At 42.3% G+C, this 19,574-nt stretch overlaps 1 protein-coding gene across 5 annotated transcripts in view; it reads left to right on the plus strand.

Moving 5' to 3' along the window:
• Positions 1-19,574, plus strand: part of deptor (DEP domain containing MTOR-interacting protein) — a 61,999-nt gene that overhangs the window by 22,775 nt on the left and 19,650 nt on the right. For 3 of the 5 annotated variants that reach the window (XM_051720037.1, XM_051720038.1, XM_051720039.1), the window contains exons 6-8: positions 3,253-3,435; positions 7,708-7,845; positions 17,189-17,259. In XM_051720037.1, coding sequence (XP_051575997.1) covers positions 3,253-3,435; positions 7,708-7,845; positions 17,189-17,259 — 392 coding nt within the window. Of the gene's footprint in view, positions 1-3,252; positions 3,436-7,707; positions 7,846-17,188; positions 17,260-18,528; positions 18,634-19,574 lie in introns of all 5 variants that reach the window. The other 2 variants (XM_051720036.1, XM_051720035.1) reach the window with 1 other exon arrangement.

A 19,574-nucleotide genomic window follows, 5' to 3' on the forward strand; every position in this document is an offset into this window, starting at 1 on the left:
AAAAAAGGGTTACCATGCTGCTCACACACGCAAGTGAACTCATTCCCCTCTGTCAGGGTGGAGACAGAGCAGCGTGGCAGCATTCACCAAAAATTCAGAAAGCAAGTTCTCTGCTTTTCCTGCTTTTGCTTGTGGGTTGAATGTGCCTGTATGTGCACTGCTCATTGTGTGGGGGTTTGTTCAGTGGAAGTTTAGTTTAGAAAGTGAGAGTTACAAGGTCTTTACCATGTTAAAGGGATAGTTCACCTAAAAATGAAAATTCTCCCATCATTTACTCACCCTCATGCCATCCCAGATGTGTTTGACTTTCTTCTGCAGAACACAAACTAAGATTTTTAGAAGAATATTTCAGCTCTGTAGGTCCATACAATGCAAGTGTACCAACATTTGAAGGTCCAGAAAGCATATAAAGGCAACATAAAAGTAATCCATATGACTCCATTGGTTAAATGTAAATCTTCATAAGTGATTTGATAGATGTGGGTGATAAACAGATCAATATTTAAGTCCTTTTTTACTATAAATTCTCCTACCTGCCCAGTAGGTGGCAAAAAATGTGAATCGCCAAAAACAAAAGAAGGAGAATTTGCAAGTGACAGTGGAGACTGATAGTAAAAAAGGACTAAAATTCTCTTTCTCACCCACATCTTATCATATCGCTTATGAAGATATATATTTAACCACTGGAGTCGTATGGATTACTTTTATGCTTCCTTTATTGTATGTGCTTTTGGAGCCTCAAAGTTTAGGTACCTATTCATTTGCATTGTATGGACTAACAGAGCTGAGAAATTCCTCAAACAATCTTCATTTGTGTTCAGCAGAAGAAAGAAAGTCATCTGGGATACACATCTGGGGTAGCATGAGGGTGAGTAAATGATAAGAGAATTTTCATTTTTGGGTGAACTATCCCTTTAAGGCCAGGGGTTGCTGCGTAAAGTCTGGGTCACATTACAGCTTATTCTGGCCAAGAACTGCCCACTTTGACAGAAAGAGAACGTATGACATGTAAAGCACCCGATCACAGTTCATTTTGGTTTTACGTGCCATTTACGTACCCAGCTTTTATTTAGACTTTTGCTTAAGGCACTTAGTAGCATGTAATTGGGATATCCTTGAGCAGAACTGTATATTCTACTTTTCAGAGTTATGTACTTGAAGTAATCTATGCTTAATACTTTTTGACAAATAGTTCTAAGGAAAAGTCCAAAAAAACATTCACAGGTGAGTAGGCCACAGAAATCCAAATCAATAATCAATATGTTTGGTAAAAACCAAACATAGGAGCCATTTTAAATTACACCTCCTCTGAAGAAATTGGTTATACATTTTTTATGAATACAACCAATTTTGTCAAAGGGGATATCCTCACCAGTGGTTGGACAAAGCACTAGAGACAGCTAGGTTGGGACCAACAGTGTCACATCCAAAGACATCTAAAAACACTTCTGTTGTCTGCTGCACTACTTATACCATCGATAGTCCTGCAATTAAGTCGATTATCAACAAGTGGACGACATTGATAGTAGAATTTTTAAAGACCCTCCTCTGTTCACCTACTATAGAGGTCATAACATCAGGGATCAGTTGGTCAACTCTGACACCTCTATAAAGGATAGAAAATACAGTACATTGGATCACTCTACAGGTTTCTTTCCATGCAGGACCAGCTCGGCATGTGAAAATGCTACTAAAACAGACTCTTTCCAAAGCAGTACAACACAGCGGATGTACAGAATCAAAGATACCATCACTTGTTCATTTACATTTGTTTTTACATGTCCATGTGGCCTCCAATACATAGGTAATTGTCAATTGAAAATCTGCATCAGTGAGCACAGGAGTGCTGTAAGGAGGTTGAATATTCACACTTATTTGAAGTTTTGTGGTATACAGAAGCTGACACGACTAAGGAGGGGTGGTGACATGGACAAGAGAATCTTACAATGTGAAGCTAAGTGGATTTACTATATGGACTGTGTACAACCGAAAGGGCTTAATGAAGAAAATCAATTATCTTGCTTTCTTTGACTTATTGGGCATAGACATGTTGGAATACGATGGCTATAAATGCTTTGTGTTTGGGTATTAATGATTTGTATTAATTCGTTTTTGGATTGTGTAAGGTGTATTGGTGTTGGTATGTACTGTGGGAGTTTGATTAGGTGTGTTCGACTTCATGCAGCGCTGCGCAGACCGATCGCCACTGGACTTAAAGAAGTGCATGTCGGTTAGTAATTTTGTCCAACTTGAACCGGCGCTACATTAGTTGAATGAGCTGGTAGTTGTTTTATGACGGTTTGTGATATCATCGATTTCAGATGTATCTGCCCCTAAACATCATGTAAAAATAGCACAAACTGTTGATTTACATGTTTGGTCAGACGACACCTTCCTGTGTAATTGGGCAACTCTTCGCCAGTAAAGTGGACAAGAGTTTTGGCTAAAAGTCAAAAGTCTGGCTCTGCGAGACTAGCTGTGTAGTAATAATAGGACAATAGGTAAGCGTTGAGCTGACCACCCACAAAATAACCCAAGAGAGAAAGCCATCTTCCAAATGTGTATCTGCATTCTTTTGCACCACAAAATATATACATGTACTGTGCTTTACTGCCCAAACCATATCCCCTGTTTGATTTCATGTTTTAAATCTACAAATCAGTTTTCCAGTTTTCAAGACAGGCCAGGAAAATGTTTTTGGATGTTGATAGCAAAGGAAAATGTGTACAGTGAGCAACACTTTACTCCCATTAGTGGAGGGAGAAATGGCATTTTTCAGGCCATATACATTTTCAGTATTGCTGAAACTGAAGGAACGGTCCTGTTATAGAACCATGGCAGAATAATAACACAGTAGAGCATTTAAAAAGGTAATAAAAAAAAAGTGTTAATTCTGTCACATTAAACTGCTAAGTACTGTATTTGAAAACATAGAAATGAGTCACAGGATATTATGCAATAAGGGGGTTTAGGTCTTATCTACTGTATGACTTCTGTGAAAGACTATTGGATGGAAATCAAATACTTAATCTTTTGTAAATAAGGTTTTACTGATTCTAGAACAAAAAGAACAAAAACTTTGAAGGTGCAGTCCATAATATTGGCATTAACTGGTTGAGTTTTGTCATTCATTTCTAGAATTTGGCCCATACTAATTAAATTTTTGCTTGACAGTTTATTTATTTCTACATTTTTATTAACTAATATTACATATAATCCCACTTCATTATGTGTCTCTATTTTGCATTCCAGTTTCTAACAAGCACCACTTTGTGAATGGTGTACTGCTCTACCAGTTCAGGATGAATTTCAGGCGGCGACGACGACTGATGGAGCTTTTGAACGAGCGCTGTCATAGCATACCAGAGAACCATGACAGCCCATTCTGTCTGCGCAAACAGGGCTCTGACGGGGGAAACACCAGCTTCCTCTCAGGTTAGTCCACAGTCATCAAGAGAATTCAGAGAATGCATATAAACTCAGCAAAAAAAGAAATGTCCCTTTTTCAGGACACTGTATTTTAAAGATAATTTTGTAAAAATCCAAATAACTTTACAGATCTTTATTGTAAAGGGTTTAAACGATGTTTTCCATGCTTGTTCAATCAATGAACATGCACCTGTAGAACGGTCGTTAAGACACTAACAGCTTACAGACGGTAGGCAATTAAGATCACAGTTATAAAAACTTTGGACACTAAAGAGACCTTTCTACTGACTCTGAAAAACACCAAAAAAAGATGCCCAGGATCCCTGCTCATCTGCGTGAACGTGCCTGAGGCATGCTGCATGGAGGCATGAGGACTGCAGATGTGGCCAGGGCAATAAATTGCAATGTCCGTACTGTGAGACGCCTAAGACAGCCCTACAGGGAGACAGGAAGGACAGCTGATCGTTCTCGCAGTGGCAGACCATGTGTAACAACACCTGCACAGGATTGGTACATCCAAATATCACACCTGCAGGACAGGTACAGAATGGCAACAACATCTCCCCGAGTTACACCAGGAATGCACAATCCCTCCTTCAGTGCTCAGACCTGCAGTGCTTAGGCTGAGAGAGGCTGGACTGAGGGATTGTAGGCCTGTTGTAAAACAGGTCCTTACCAGACATCACCGGCAACAATGTCACCTATGGGCACAAACCCACCTTCGCTGGACCAGACAGGACTGGCAAAAAGTGCTTTTCACTGACTAGTCGCGGTTTTGTCTCACCAGGGGTGATGGTCGGACTGGCGTTTATCGTCAAAGAAATGAGCGTTACACCGAGGCCTGTACTCTGGAGTGGGATTGATTTGGAGATGGAGGGTCCGTCATGGTCTGGGGTGGTGTGTCACAGCATCATCGGACTGAGCTTGTTGTCATTGCAGGCAATCTCAACGCTGTGCGTTACAGGGAAGACATCCTCCTCCCTCATGTGGTACCCTTCCTGCAGGCTCATCCTGACATGACCCTCCAGCATGACAATGCCACCAGCCATACTGCTCGTTCTGTGCATGATTTCCTGCAAGACAGGAATGTCAGTGTTCTGCCATGGCCAGCGAAGAGCCCGGATCTCAATCCCATTGAGCACGTTTGGGACCTGTTGGATCGGAGGGTGAGGGCTAGGGCCATTCCCCCCAGAAATGTCCGGGAACTTGCAAGTGCCTTGGTGGAAGAGTGGGGTAACATCTCACAGCAAGAACTGGTAAATCTGGTGCAGTCCATGAGGAGGAGATGCACTGCAGTACTTAATGCAGCTGGTGGCCACACCAGATACTGACTGTTACATTTGATTTTGACAGGGACACATTATTCCATTTCTGTTAGTCACATGTCTGTGAAACTTGTTCAGTTTATGTCTTAGTTGTTGAATCTTTTTATGTTCATACAAATATTTACACGTTAAGTTTGCTGAAAATAAAAGCAGTTGAAAGTGAGTGGATGTTTCTTTTTTTGCTGAGTTTAGATATGAGTTAGGTGAACCCAAGGTATGAGATACATTATTTAGAATTAAGGTTGTGATCATACTGTGATTTTCAGTAGTCTGTAATTACATGTCTGTCAAGTGAAAGTATTTATACTGCACTGAAAATCTATTATATCACACACACAAAAAAATAAAAAATAAAAATAAAAAAAATAAAATGGTGATATTGCTCTTTAGATTTAGTGTATGTAACTGAGCTCATTTATGGTCCTAGATAGATTATAAATAGACACACGTTATTTTTCTGATGGTGCTGTGCACAAAGTTAATGGGACTAGGTGACCACAAAATAATAAAATCAATTTCTATATTGTAGTAAGATGTAGAGTAAGCACTAAAGGAAAAGAGTGCATCATCTGGAAAGCTTTTAATAAACATAAAATATTTTAACCTATTCAACTCTTTGGACCCGCCAGCAGGTCCAAAAAGAGGTGCTATGTCGCAAAATAATTTAACACTTAAAATGTAAAAGTCTCTGGGTACATAAGTCAAGCTTATGTGGTATCGTTTGTAAGTTTAGAATCTGAACCTTTTATAGATAACCAACACTTATGCATTTATGTTACATAAAATAACAAAATAAGGCCTGAAAATATAAATTTTGCAAATAAGCGCCACCTAGAGGTAATGTTGTAGAAATATTAATATGAATATTCTGTAAAAGTCTTTCAAATAGCACTTAAATAGACAAATCATATATCAAATGGAAGCTCTAATTCTCATATTTGCCCTAATATCACAGTTAGAAAGATAATCAAAAGAATCACAAAGTGAAATATGATTTCTGTAAGACATCAAGACACAACAGACGTCTCTTTTATGCATCATTCACTGCTGCTGTAAGTCCCAAATAGCTAAAAACTTTTTATCTGCTCTTACCTTATGCTGTTTTTTTACTTGTTTGTGGGCTTGCTTGTGTGAATAAATACAATGTTATATCTTAGATGTCCAGAACAAAATATGCAGTCCAGCAGAAACGCATATGAAATAAATCATCTGAAAAATATCGACTATTGATCAGTAAATGTTATTATACTTCAATGCAAAGGGGAGGATCTTAACTTTTCTAATGACACCTAGATTGAGCTTCTAGTCCACTCATTTGTGATGAAACAATGGGGGTGGTGTATGAACTGAAAATTAGACTGAATGTCTATGGACAAGCACGTCTGTGAAGGCTAAAATGCGTTAGAGCGCCACCTACATTTCAAATCTGCATATTGTGATGGAAGGTGATAGAGAAAAAATTTTTTCGCAGTACTTGCTGCCATCTAGTGGAATAAAATAAGACCTTTTTCAGGGAGATGGAGTGAACAGAACTTTCTAACTTTCTGTTCATCATAAGATTGTAAACATACACAATACTATTTATGAATAACTTGAATCTTTTTTATTATTATTATTATTTGGGGGTTTTTCTGAAAAAAGTAGACCAATTGTTGGCAATTAATCAACAGTATGTGTGAATGGTGAGTGGTTAATATGAGTGTGAAAATGTGCAGCTGGCAGCCCAAAAATGTCCCATTGTTGATAAATATTAAATATTATTTAATTATTTATATTTATTATTTAATTAATATAATAAAACATATCTTAAAAATGAAAAGAAAAATATATCTAAATGCAAGTGCACAAAATGAATATACAGTACATGTCAAGTCCAAATATGCTGTCACAGAAGTTCAAATGTTGAACACTTTTGTAGCTATATTCTTACTAGGGAGAGAGTTGACATTATTGCAAAAGTGCTGAAATTTAAATTATATAGGGAAGCTAGTAGTTTTGAATCTGGTCTTTGTAGGGATCTTTCCAGGGCACTCTGGATTTTAGTCAGCTGGATCTGTCTACATTCTTTAATAAGTGAGTGATTTTGAGATTCATCAGATTCCATTAGATTCATTGAAAGGTCTTTTATCATGTTCAGTTATTAGTATTATATGTCAGATAAAGTGTTCATTTCAGTACTGGCCTGTAGAGTCAGTATCACACCACATGAGTCAGTAGAGGAAATTAACTCAAGGCGTTGTGGAACTGGGCATCTCTGGTTCATCCTCTCAGTGCTCCATAAAATCTTGTTTTTCATAAATCTGTGGTGTGTTTGTGTATGGTGTGCTTGCGTTTTAATGTACACAAATGTGTACATTTAAGATTTTATGACTTGAATGTGCACTGCATCACATGCAAGCCTGAAACACAACTATGAATTAGTACAGAGAATCTGGAAATAGCCACAGCTCACTCACACGCAAGTGTGCTATAGAATTTAACAGGACAAGCATTATGTATTTAACATAGTATTGGGGCCTGCAACTCAGTGGGAAAATTGGGTAAGGTTGATTTGGTAAAGTGTTCTTTGATTTATGTGTTATGATTAGACTGTAGTAATTATAATTAGCTCTATATTAAAACAAAAGAAGTCTATGGTACAGTATGTCCCTATTTAACTGAAAAGTAAATGTGTGTGTTCCTTAAATTCTACAGTTTGCCAAACACGTCAAAAGGAGAACTAGAGCAGATGTGAGGCCTCCCTCTGGACTGTTTTTTCAGTTATTAAATGCACCAGAGGGATTTTTACATGCCATAACACTATCTACACTACACTAGCACTGTCAGATCACGTGTGTGAATGGTGTTTTCTGCAGACAGAAGTGATGCATGTGTTGTTGACCGATTACTTTATGTCTCACTTCCTCATGTCCAAATCTCTATGTAACCTAATTTCTCTCTTTCTTTCTCCCAGTAAGCCCTACTAAAGAGATAAAGGTGGTGTCAGCAGTAAGGCGGAGCAGTATGAGCAGTAGTTGTGGCAGTAGTGGTTACTATAGCAGCAGTCCCACGCTTAGCAGCAGCCCCCCTGTGCTCTGCAACCCCAAGTCTGGTAAGAAAGACCCCCCTCCCACCATTACACTTATACGGGCCTCTGTGCTCAAAGAAGCCGAATCCATAAATGCTTTCCAATTAGTGTCTTTAAAGACAAAATAAAATGGTATTCACAACATATTTAACTTCTTTAATTTAAAAAAAACACGACAGTGGCTGTTCTATACGAACATAGAAGCTTTGATATTGATTAATATTATTTCTCACATTGCTTTGCGTACACCAGCAAAGAGGTTATTTCAAAGGTGGAGAAAATTATTACTTTTCAGTCATGACAACTCTTGGAATACATTTTAAATTATTATTATGGACAAGTAGGTCTTGGCTGACTAGATCTGCTTACGCTACACTTGCTACAGCTACAAATATACAAATACATGCTGTATTGAGCAGGCAAGACATGTTGCTGCTACAGCATTCGACATTGATAAAATCCCCATAGACAAGTGATGCTGGGTTGGAGGAGGGTTTCAGGGAGAAAACTCTTGTAGAGTGCTGCAGTGAGAACAGATTGCTTGTCAAAGGACCAATCAACTTGCACCATTAAGTATGCGAGCCGGTTGCAAGCCGGTGGTTAATTTACTGTGCAGTAGAGGCAGACATGAAAGGGGGAGAGAGAGATGGAATGGGATAAGAACATGGCACAGGCTGAGTTGAAACCGAGATCACAAATGTAAGAGCCAACAGGTCATATATGCCATGAGCTAGTGCACTACCTTCTGCACCACAGCTCCAATGACCATTTTATGTATGCTGTGTCGCAATCTGTTCTATCCCACTCAGTGTGCGTATGTGGAGAAAGAGTAGATGAGGGAATAAACTCTCTGACCCATAAAAACTCTTAGGCTGAGAACCTTGAACAGAGTGTGTACACGCGTTGAGTGTGTGTTTGTATGAGTCTGGCAGGAACACATAGTCCCCTTAAGGTAAAGGCATGGAGCATGGCCAACAGGCAGATGGACAGACGAACTTTTTATATTCAGCCACATACACACACACACACACACACACACACTCCTCCTCCACCACTTCACCAAATTAGAACATTGGCCTCCATGGCGATCTGAGGCAAGCCCCAAGCATGGCTGCAATGAAGCATTCCACACCTACCACAAGAGTGACTCTGAGTGAGTCCCACATGACTCACTCCTTTACTAAATCACAGCTCTCCCTGCTCTGCATGCAGCCTGAGGGCTTCTTCATTAAAAAGAGAGCTCTTCTTTGTCCAAGAACAACGGGATTTTGTCAAAAGAGCATTTAAAGTTATTACATGTTGTGTATTTTGATTTTGTAAGAGAAATAGGCAGCGCTTGATTGCTGCTCAATTGCTGCTCCAGACATTGTGTGAATTGCTTCTGTCTGTTTTTACTTGAAACAGTGGTGTGTAAGTGCCATTGCCTGCCTTTGATTGGTCACTGTGCTCAACCAATCCCGTGATCTCTCGGCTCACCTCCCATAATTAATTTGAATAAAATAAATACCAGAGAAAGAGTAAAAAAGAGATAAAGATAGAAACACAGTCAGACACAGACCTTATATAGTACCTGCTATACATCGAGATTCTAAAATCTTTTGCAGATAAGCCGTTTCACTGCAGTGTGAGTTTTCTGTGGGTGTCTTGTATGTTAATGAAGTGGCACAAAGTGCAATTTGCCATTTTCCTGAGATATAGGTCATTGCGCTAAGACATTTCAAAAGCAGGTCTTATCTCAGCGCAAAGTCTTAAGTCAGTTGCTACATTTGCAGTTTGGAGATTTCGCCAATAGGTGGTAATAAATTTAATGTCCAAACTCTGAAAATATAGTGAAACATCAAATTATGTCCTTGGCAATAGCCGTTTTATGAAACAAAAATGTATAAGATTTGTGTTAAACTATCTATAGGTCATGGATTATTTTTCAAGTATTATTATTGTTCCCTATCTGTCACTCACTCGATGTTGGTGTCGATGTAGTGACACTAGGGGTCACTCTTGGGAGCCCGAGACACCTCTGCTCTTTGATAAAAGGTCAATGAAAATTGGCGAGTGGTATTTGCATGCCACTTCCCCGGACATACGGGTATAAAAGGATTTTCTCTTCGGAGCTGAACGGTCATGCTCATTGAGCTGAATACTACTGTTCATTCACCTCTGCTGGATCTGACGGCGCATTTCAACGGCTTCTCCCCCCTCTGCACTGGTGCACAGCAGAGAACACCCCTGGGCGCTTCGGCAGAAAAACTAGAGAGTATATTTTCTGAAAGAGCATTTTTCCCCTCTAAAAGAGTATATATTTCTCTAAAAGAGCGCACACACGGAACGTCTTTTTAAAGACGCGTCTTTTTAAAGATGCTTTTCCGATTGTGTGTTATTCCTGGTTGTGCTCGTTATCTCTCACCTTCTAACGGTCACGATCACTTCTTTCGTGTCTGGGCACTGCTCACGCAGAGACAGTGTTCGTGGATGGTCATGTTCTCATTGCGAGAATATGTCCATGGCAACGTTGCGGTCGCGGCTCGCCTTCGTAAGAAAGCGAGCCACCCTAGAGGCTCCCGCCTCGGTCATTTTACCCACGGGTATGAGGCCAGCGCGGCTAGCACTGGGGGCGATTTGGGGACCCCAATGGGACCGCCTCCGCCGGGTATCCCCCCGCGGACCTCCCATTCCCCAGCACGCTCGTCTGCCTTGATCGGGCTTCTGGGTGAGTCCGCCGGCTCGTCTCACGGCGAGTTCGACCTCTTATTCGGAACCCGCGAAAGTGATGAGCTCTCGAGCACAGCATCGGAGAGCGGGCTCGTCCAGTCGGAAGCCTCAGCTGGGCTCCTCCCTTCGGGGTCGATTGCCCAGTCACAGGCTGACGCGGAGATGACGACATGCTTTCCCAGGCAGCCCCGAGCGTTGGTTAGAGTGGATTTCACCGCTCTTCCCTGAACCCTCGTGGCTCGGGGATTGGTTCCTGGGCATGCGGCGCCGCTCAAAGCCACGCCCCGCCCCCATTCCTTTCTTCCCTGAAGTGCAGGAAGAGCTGACAAGGTCGCGGGAGGCACTTTTTACTGCCCGGTCCCGATCTTTTCAGCTTCCCCGCCCTCATTACCCTCGATTTTGGGGCGGCAAAGGGCTATTCGGCAATCCCCCGGTGGATAAAGGCGCTCGCAGTGCACCTATGCCCGCAGACCGCCACCACTTGGCGTGGGTGCCCAAAGCCCCCGTCCAAGGCCTGTAGGTTTACATCGTCTCTGACGGCCAAGGCCTATGGTGCCGCTGGACAAGCCGCCTCCACCCTGCACGCCATGGCTCTCCTGCAAGTCCGCCAAGGCGCTAAAGGAACTGCATGAGGGTAGTTCCGTCCCAGGATTGATGCAGGAACTGCGCTCAGTGACCGACCTCGCTCTCCGAGCGATGGCAATTCGGCTTGCCCTGCGGAGGTTTCGGCCGTTGATCCAGGGCAAGCACGTGTTAGTTCAGACAGACAACACGACAACGGTAGCATGTCAACCGCCAAGGTGGTTTGCGCTCTCGTTGTATGTCACAACTAGCCCACCGTCTCCTCCTCTGGAGTCGGCAGCACCTCAAGTCGCTGCAAGCCACTCACATCCCGGGCAACCTCAACACTATGGCGGACGCGCCGTCACAACAGGTTACCCTCAGGGGAGAGTGGAGACTCCACCTTCAGGTGGTCCAGCTGATTTGGAGTCGATTCGACAGGCACAGGTGCACCTGTTCGCCTCCCAAGAATCCTCCCCACTGCCCGCTCTGGTACACCCTGACCGAGGCCTCCTTCTGCATAGATGCGCTGGCACACAGCTGGCCTCCTGGCATTCGCAAATATGCGTTTCCCCCAGTGAGCCTGCTTGCACAGACCCTGTGCAAGGTCAGGGAGGACGAGGAGCAGGTCATCCTGATAGCACCCTACTGGCCCGCCCAGACATGGTGCTCGGACCTCACGCTCCTCGCGACAGCTCCCCCCTGGCAAATTCCCCTGAGGAAGGACCTTCTTTCTCAGGGAAGGGGCACCATCTGTCACCCGCGCCCAGACCTCTGGAATCTCCATGTCTGGCCCCTGGACGGGACGCGGAAGACCTAAGCTGTCTCCCACCTGCGGTGGTAGACACGTTCACTCAGGCTAGGGCTCCCTCTACTAGGCACCTGCATGCCTTTTTAAGTGGCGTCTGTTCACTAAGTGGTGTTCTTCTCGACACGAAGACCCCAGGGATGCGCAGTCAGATGAGTGCTTTCCTTCCTGCAAGAGAGGTTGGAAGGGAGGCTGTCCCCTTCCACCTTGAAGGTGTACGTTACTGCCATAGCAGTCGACGGTAAGTCCTTAGGGAAGCACGACCTGATCATCAGGTTCCTAAGAGGCGCCAGGAGGCTGAATCCCTCCAGGCCATGCCTCGTTCCCTCATTGGACCTCTGTAGTTCTTCAGGGTCTACAGAGAGCCCCCTTTGAGCCTTTGCAGTCAGCCGAGCTTAAGGCACTCTCCTTGAAGACTGCCCTCCTGACTACGCTCACTTCCATCAAGAGGGTAGGTGACCTGCAAGTGTTCTCTGTCAGCGAAACATGCCTGGAGTTCGGTCCGGGTTATTCTCACATGATCCTGAGACCCTGACCGGGCTATGTGCCCAAGGTTCCCACCACCCCTTTTAGGGACCAGGTGGTGAACCTGCAAGCACTGCCCCAGGAGGAGGCAGACCCAGCCCTGTCGTTGCTGTGTCCGGTGCATGCTTTACGCATCTATTTGGATCGCACGCAGAGCTTTAGAGTCTCTGAGCAGCTCTTTGTCTGCTTTGGTGCACAGCGGAAAGGAAGCGCTGTCTCCAAGCAGAGGATCGCCCACTGGCTCATTGACGCCATAACTATGGCATATCTCGCCCAAAACATGCCGCCCCCGGTAGGGCTACGAGCCCATTCTACCCGTGGTGTAGCAGCTTCTTGGGCCTTGGCCAGAGGTGCCTCTCTAACAGACATTTGCAGAGCAGCGGGCTGGGCAACACCCAACACCTTTGCAAGGTTCTACAACCTCCGGGTGGAAACGGTTTCGTCCCAGGTAGTGGCACGCAACACAAGCGGATAAGCCCGGGATAGCCGGCCGGGTGTATCACTTGCACATAGCGCCTACCACCTCCTTTTGAGCTGAAGACGTGTGGCGTTAATTCCCAGTAGTGTTCACAAAATTTGTTCCCTGGTTGACTTCCTCCGAGCCCTGTGGCAGTCGAGTGTTCGGAGAGACTCGCTGCCGGCCCAGTACACGCGCTAACTAGGAGCCCGGTTCTGGGGTAGGTGCTCCGCATGTGGCGGTTCCCTGTAAGGCTAACCCCATGCGATCTATATCTTCCGCTAATTCGTTTCCCTGCTGGCAAACTGCATCTTCCTTGGGCAGAGCCCCTCTGCCCCAGTCTCCATGTTTGTAGTAACTCCTCCCCCATTGGGCAGGATCTACCTTGAAGGCTTTCCACATGGTTGGAAAGACCATGTGACGTATTCTTCCACTTAAATATCCCCCCCTCTCTTGGGGTGAGGTGTGGTCTCCGCGGTGTCCTCACCTTGGGAAGGACACCCCCCGACTAGACCTGGCGGCCCAGTCGGATAATCCCCCTTCTTTTTTAGGGAGTGGAAAAAGAGGAGGGGAAAAGAGGCCACGACTGGGTTAAGCCTGTCTCTATCTTTGGGTAGTCGACTTGTCCCCAAAAAGGGCCGTTCGACACTCATAACTGTGTTGGGGGAGGTTACATGTTGACCTGGTGTGCTGGCTATGAGGCACACAGCAAGTCTGCCCACCACACACCGCCAGTTCACGTAACACAGTTCAGCCTTGTGGTGTTTTGTATAGGGACCCCTAGTGTCACTATATCGACACCAACATCGAGTGAGTGACAGCTAGGGAACGTCATGGTTACTGGTGTAACCTCCGTTCCCTGATGGAGGGAACGAGATGTTGGTCCCTCCTGCCACAACGCTGAACTACCCGCTGAAATGGCCAGACCTTATATCGGCTCCTCAGCGTAAAACCTGAATGAGTGGTTGCATACCAGCTCCTTTTATACTCGTATGTCCGGGGGAGTGGCATGCAAATACCACTCGCCAATTTTCATTGGCCTTTTATCAAAGACCAGAGGTGTCTCGGGCTCCCAAGAGTGACCCCTAGTGTCACTACATCGACACCAACGTCTCGTTCCCTCCATCAGGGAAAGGAGGTTACACCAGTAACCATGACGTTATGTTTATATTTACAATTGCATTTATGATCTAATTTGTATTGGTATTTTTCCACCAATTGCTGTAGATTGATTTTTAAATCACTACAAAAGGAGGTGGTAGAAGAATAAAAAGAGTAAAAAAAAATAAATAAAAAGAGTAAAATGTTTGGATTTGGTATGATTTTAGTTTCAAGTAAATGAATTGCATTTTTCAAAATAAAAATCGACCGGTAGAAGTGAAGTGCGTGCCGATACAAGCACTGTTAATACAAGCCATGATTTGTGTGTCAGTAAATGAAAATGATTAATTATACTTACATTCTTTATAATTTAACAGAGCATACATCCAAATCCAATTCATTGTATACAGTCCATTTACACTAGCAACTTCTTATGAATATGCTGTCTTTGTTTATATCGCTGTGCTTGACAGAGAATGGACTATATAATAGGACGCAGATGTGCCAAAGAAGAACTTCTGAATTAATTACGCTTGACCCAGCCCATCAGCACTTTGCGTGCACGATTTCGCCAGGCCCATTTGTGCCTAGACTTAGCGCATGCTTGCACGAAAATACCAAAACTTCATGGACATGCCCATTGACTTTGCATGTATGACTTATGGCATAGCTCTGCGCTTAGAGTTAGCACTCTTTAAAATAGGGCCTATCATGTCTGTGTATGTTCTGGCAGTAGCAACAGTGGCGATTTTAGGGGGTGGCCAGTGGTGGCCTGGGCCACCCCTGAAATCTCATTGACCACCCTGTGGCCAACCCAGAACTGATTGGTAGTTCATCATGTTCATCAACAAAAGAACGAAGAACCAATAGAAACACCTGTCAATCAAAGATGACATCTCAGGTCATTTGTTGATTTAGAGCCACACTGACCCAGGGTCAGTTTTATATTTCTGACCATTATAGTAGTGGTGGGACTGAAGCTGTGTGAGCTGATCTTTGATCAGTGGGGGGAGGGGCAGGCCGCGGGTGGCCAGGCAGGTGCCGCAGGTCGCGGGCAGCGGGTGCCAGGTCTGGAGTATAATGGTCGGTCAGAAGCACGAAGCTGACACGAGCTAGCATCTACCTCCAACTTCCAATGAGTTGACGACGTCGATTTGTGGTCAAAAAGAAAGCTGTTATTTGAGAGGTATGTTCATCTAATCTATCGTTTAATTTATCCCGAACTTCCATGTGAATGTGAAAACATTTTTTCATTATTACAGTAGCTAGGTTAAAGAGTAAACTAGACCCTACACCACATTCAGCATGTTATCTTTATATTGACAAATGCCATGTTTTCTGATTTAATGACGGAGGTGTGTAAAGCGTTTTACAGATGTATATGTTCAATAGCTAAAGTTATATATATGGCTAACCTGTGTGTGAAATGGAAGGGTTTGTGCTGTGACTGTACTTTAAATCTTTACATGAGTTATTTATGAGCTCTTTATGTGTATTATTGGTCAGTCAGACCAATAAAATCTTCAAAGTTTTTATACCTTATTTGACATTTTAAATATGCAGAGGCAGGGCAAATTGCACTTAAATGCTGCAAATGATTTGACTAACTATTTTATTTGGTAATATTCAAAGTAATTGAAGCTATCAGAACATGTTGAAAATAAACCTGAGTAGACACTGTAAATAGAGTTTTGTTTTTTACTGTATTCAGAGCTCAATCTGCAATTTTGGGGTTTCCAGACAGACACCTATAAGCCCTCATAGCCAATTTCACACACTGATTTGTACCCAATTTAACAATATTTCTGCTGGACAGTGCAGTTATAGCTAATAAATGAATGAATAATTGATTGAATGATTGATTGAATTGCACCTCAATCAGTTATCACCTGTACTTGTATCTTTTTATGAATATACACTATACCTGATGTTATATGCATATTAGTTCTCTACAATGAGAATAGCTCTTAAAAATGTGTAACTGACTTTTCCTAAACAATTACTGATTTAAAAATGGATGTTATGTTAAAATAACCAGAGATTCCCAGAAACTGTAATAGGTTGAAATAGAACAGGAATAGAAAACTGTCAAATGTCAAAACAACAGTCTGATATTGAATACAAACAATTCAGTTAATGCTAACATGAGTTTAAGAATTCATTTATTCTACATTTTAATGAATTTATTCATTTATTCTGGATGTTGAAGCAAAGCAATGCGATATTTACACATTTTGATCGTGTGCCATTCATAAAGGTTCTCCCGGTATCGCTACTCCACACTAGGTCTGTGCCACATCTTGGCCACCCCAGTAAAAATGTCCTGGATACGCCACTGAGTAGCAAGTCTCTTGCTCTGCAGCAGCAGTAGTAGCGTAGCATATCTAGTCCACCAAGACCAATATTCTATCAATATGTCATACCCACATTAACATGCTAAATCTTTCAGAGAGTTGTCATGACTGAAATTATGTAAATACAAAATAAACAACCTCCCAATCTCTCACACATCTCTCCCACTTTCTGTACATTTCTCTTGTCATGTTATTATAAATTCTTAGTCTCTCTCTATCTCTCTCTCACACACACACTCATAATCCTCTCTCTCTGTTTGAAAAAGGATGTGGCATTGTGTATGAAAGGATTTAGGCATGTACAAAGGCGGAGGGGGGGGGGGCACAATTTCATAATGAGGTGGTTTTTCAGGTCAGTTCAGCCAATCCAAATCCAGTCTATAGCTTTGGAGCTGGATACTGAATTGTGACCAAGTGGTTCAGGGTTTGGATCACTTGTTACTGTACATTACATATGCAGAAGTGAGGGCAATTAGAACCTCTTCTGTGTTAAATTAGTCCATCCCAGTGACACCATAACCTAATTACTTCATTAAAAGCAAACATTCATTGCCCATTACAGCCTGACTACAGCTTTCTCTCTCTGTCTCGGAAGAAACACGTCTTGTTTCAGGATGTCTCTGTGTTGACTTTGATCACGTGACGGATTGTGAACTATACCATTAAGTAATATGAGGAGTAAAGTAAAGTGTTGCTGTCTTAGTGTTGTTGTAATGAATAGATAATCTTCACTTGTATTCTTTTAATCAAGGTGTTTAATAGTAAAATTATCTTTTACTTTTTGGAAAAAGCAATGAAAAGTGGCCTAGAGTTAATAACTGAGGAACATTGTTTGTATGACTGTATTCACAGTGCTAAAGAAACAAGTGAGCCCAGAGGAACTTCAGGCCCCTGGTGGACGTTACATAAAGAAGACATTCACAGTAAGTCACACACACGCACGCACACATACGCGCACAAATGCACACACACATGCCAAATCTGCACAGACTCCAAGCTCTAATTGCATAATTTAGTGTGTTTTGTTCTGAGAATCCATTTACTGGGAGGAAAAGTTCACAACTAAAAATAACGAGAGGAAATTTTTCCTCAGGAAAACAGGAAGAGTGAAGACCAGATAAGAATCCAGATCAATAAACCTGAAATTTGATACTATGTGTCTTCAGCTGTAATTTAGTTTACTTAAAGCCCCAATGAAATGGCTTGAGGAGCGCAATTTTCTTTAAATGTGTTGACGTATGTCCTATTGAAACAGGCTGTTGATGGTCAGAAGTAGGTGGTATTATGTTGCATTCCAGACAACTCAGAACTCAGAATTTTCCCACATTCTGCTTGGAAATAATAACTGGAATGCTGCCCAAATTCAGACATGTTAAGACGCTGGGGTAGATCGCTCAACCACGACTTCAGTGAATAGCGTCATTTGACGTCATTTCCAAGATAGCAGCTACCGAAGAGCATAAAACAGAGCAGGGTTTTGTGAAACATAAAATCAAACTTTTAAGTATTTTCACTGCACAAAATGTATGAATCTGCAATAAACAATAAATATACAAGAGGATGTTAAGAAGAATTTTGTGTACCAATCAATTCCTACGTTTTTCACCTATTTGCTCGTTAAATAGCTACTAGACAGCCAGCTAGCTAACATCTGGAAGGCTTTGCAGTTGGCTTGTGTTCATGTTACCATGATATGTGATTGACTGGAACACACTGAGGTCAGAAGTGGGAAATTTCAACTCGGATATTCCCACCTCTGACTTCGTCTAAAACCTAGCATTATACTTTATCTAGAGAGTGCAAAATGAGTCATCAATATTTTTTATTCATTTTCTTGAACAACAAGACTGCAAATATTTAGTATATCTGCAAAAAGTACATTTCTGTCAACCTTTAGGAGAACAAGAGCTTACAGATGACTTTAAATCTAACAGACATAGGCTACTGTTTGTACTAAATTGAATTTTGGCTAGCATGTTTCCTCAATTTACTGGGGCTGAAGACATTGTAGCTGCTTATTCTATTTATTGAGGTCTTGGTGTGTGACAATCATTTTCAAAACCAGTAACCTTGAAAAAAACAACAACATATTTTTACCTTATTTTACACAATGTGAGTCTCTGCATAGGCAGTGTAAGCATTTGAGGTAGAACTGAATAAGTTAATGTGCCTGTATGAATATGTGTCTGCAGATTGTTGGAGATGCGGTGGGCTGGGGATTTGTGGTGAGAGGAAGTAAACCCTGCCACATCCAGGCAGTGGACCCTGGTGGCCCCGCTGCAGCAGCTGGAATGAAGGTACAGTATTCTTCCTGCAAGACAGACTTTTCTGTAGGGAGAAGATAGCATGCCTATGTTGTGTTCAGTGTATCATAGTTAAAAATGTGGACTTGTAACTGAAAGTTAGCAGGTTTGATCCATTTATTGCGCCAGGTTCTACTCTATTCTATTCTATTGTAGTAAGTACATGGGTTGTGTAGTGTACACACAAAGATAAAGTTACTGTCTACAAACAAATGCTCAGCAGTGGAAAAAAAGAGATGTTTTAAATAAGCGCTTCATTCACATTGATTAAAAACTCAGATTCTAACATTTTAATGGAGATTTGGGCTTCTGTAGATATCCATCATCATCATAATTATGATGGTTCACAGACTCTGGCCATCATTATCACCTCTGCTCTAATAGAGCTGATTGCACTGGTGTTGTTAGATTTGCATTTATTAAGTACACAAACCCTGAAGTCACAAATAGCTGATTTTAACTTGTAAAGTTTGACTGTGGTGACAAATATAAGGCCAAATACAAGATCATTGATAATCTAACCTAACGGTACCCAGTTTTGCCACCACCATAACACATACTGGTGTATATCAGTACACCAGTACTTGTGGATATGCAACAAAAAATTAATTAAAATCATGCAATACTGATCAAATTTATATATGCATTAATTTTGAATGTAGGAAGTAACTTGCACAATCAAAACCATTGATCAAATATTATTACTTATCTGGTGAAATGTGTACTTACAGCAGTAAGGATGGGTGTGTTTATTTATTTTTTACTTTTATATGCCATATATCTCAGGCTTTATACGTGTTGCATTGTACATCAGTTGCATCAGCTACAACATTAAAACCACCAGCCTAATAATGTGTAGGTCCCCCTTGTGCCGCCAAAACAGGGCCAACCCACATCTCAGAATAGCATTCTGAGATGCTATTCTTCTCACCACA

The sequence above is a fragment of the Myxocyprinus asiaticus genome, chromosome 16 (assembly GCF_019703515.2).
Source record: "Myxocyprinus asiaticus isolate MX2 ecotype Aquarium Trade chromosome 16, UBuf_Myxa_2, whole genome shotgun sequence".
Taxonomy (NCBI): Eukaryota; Metazoa; Chordata; class Actinopteri; order Cypriniformes; family Catostomidae; genus Myxocyprinus; species Myxocyprinus asiaticus.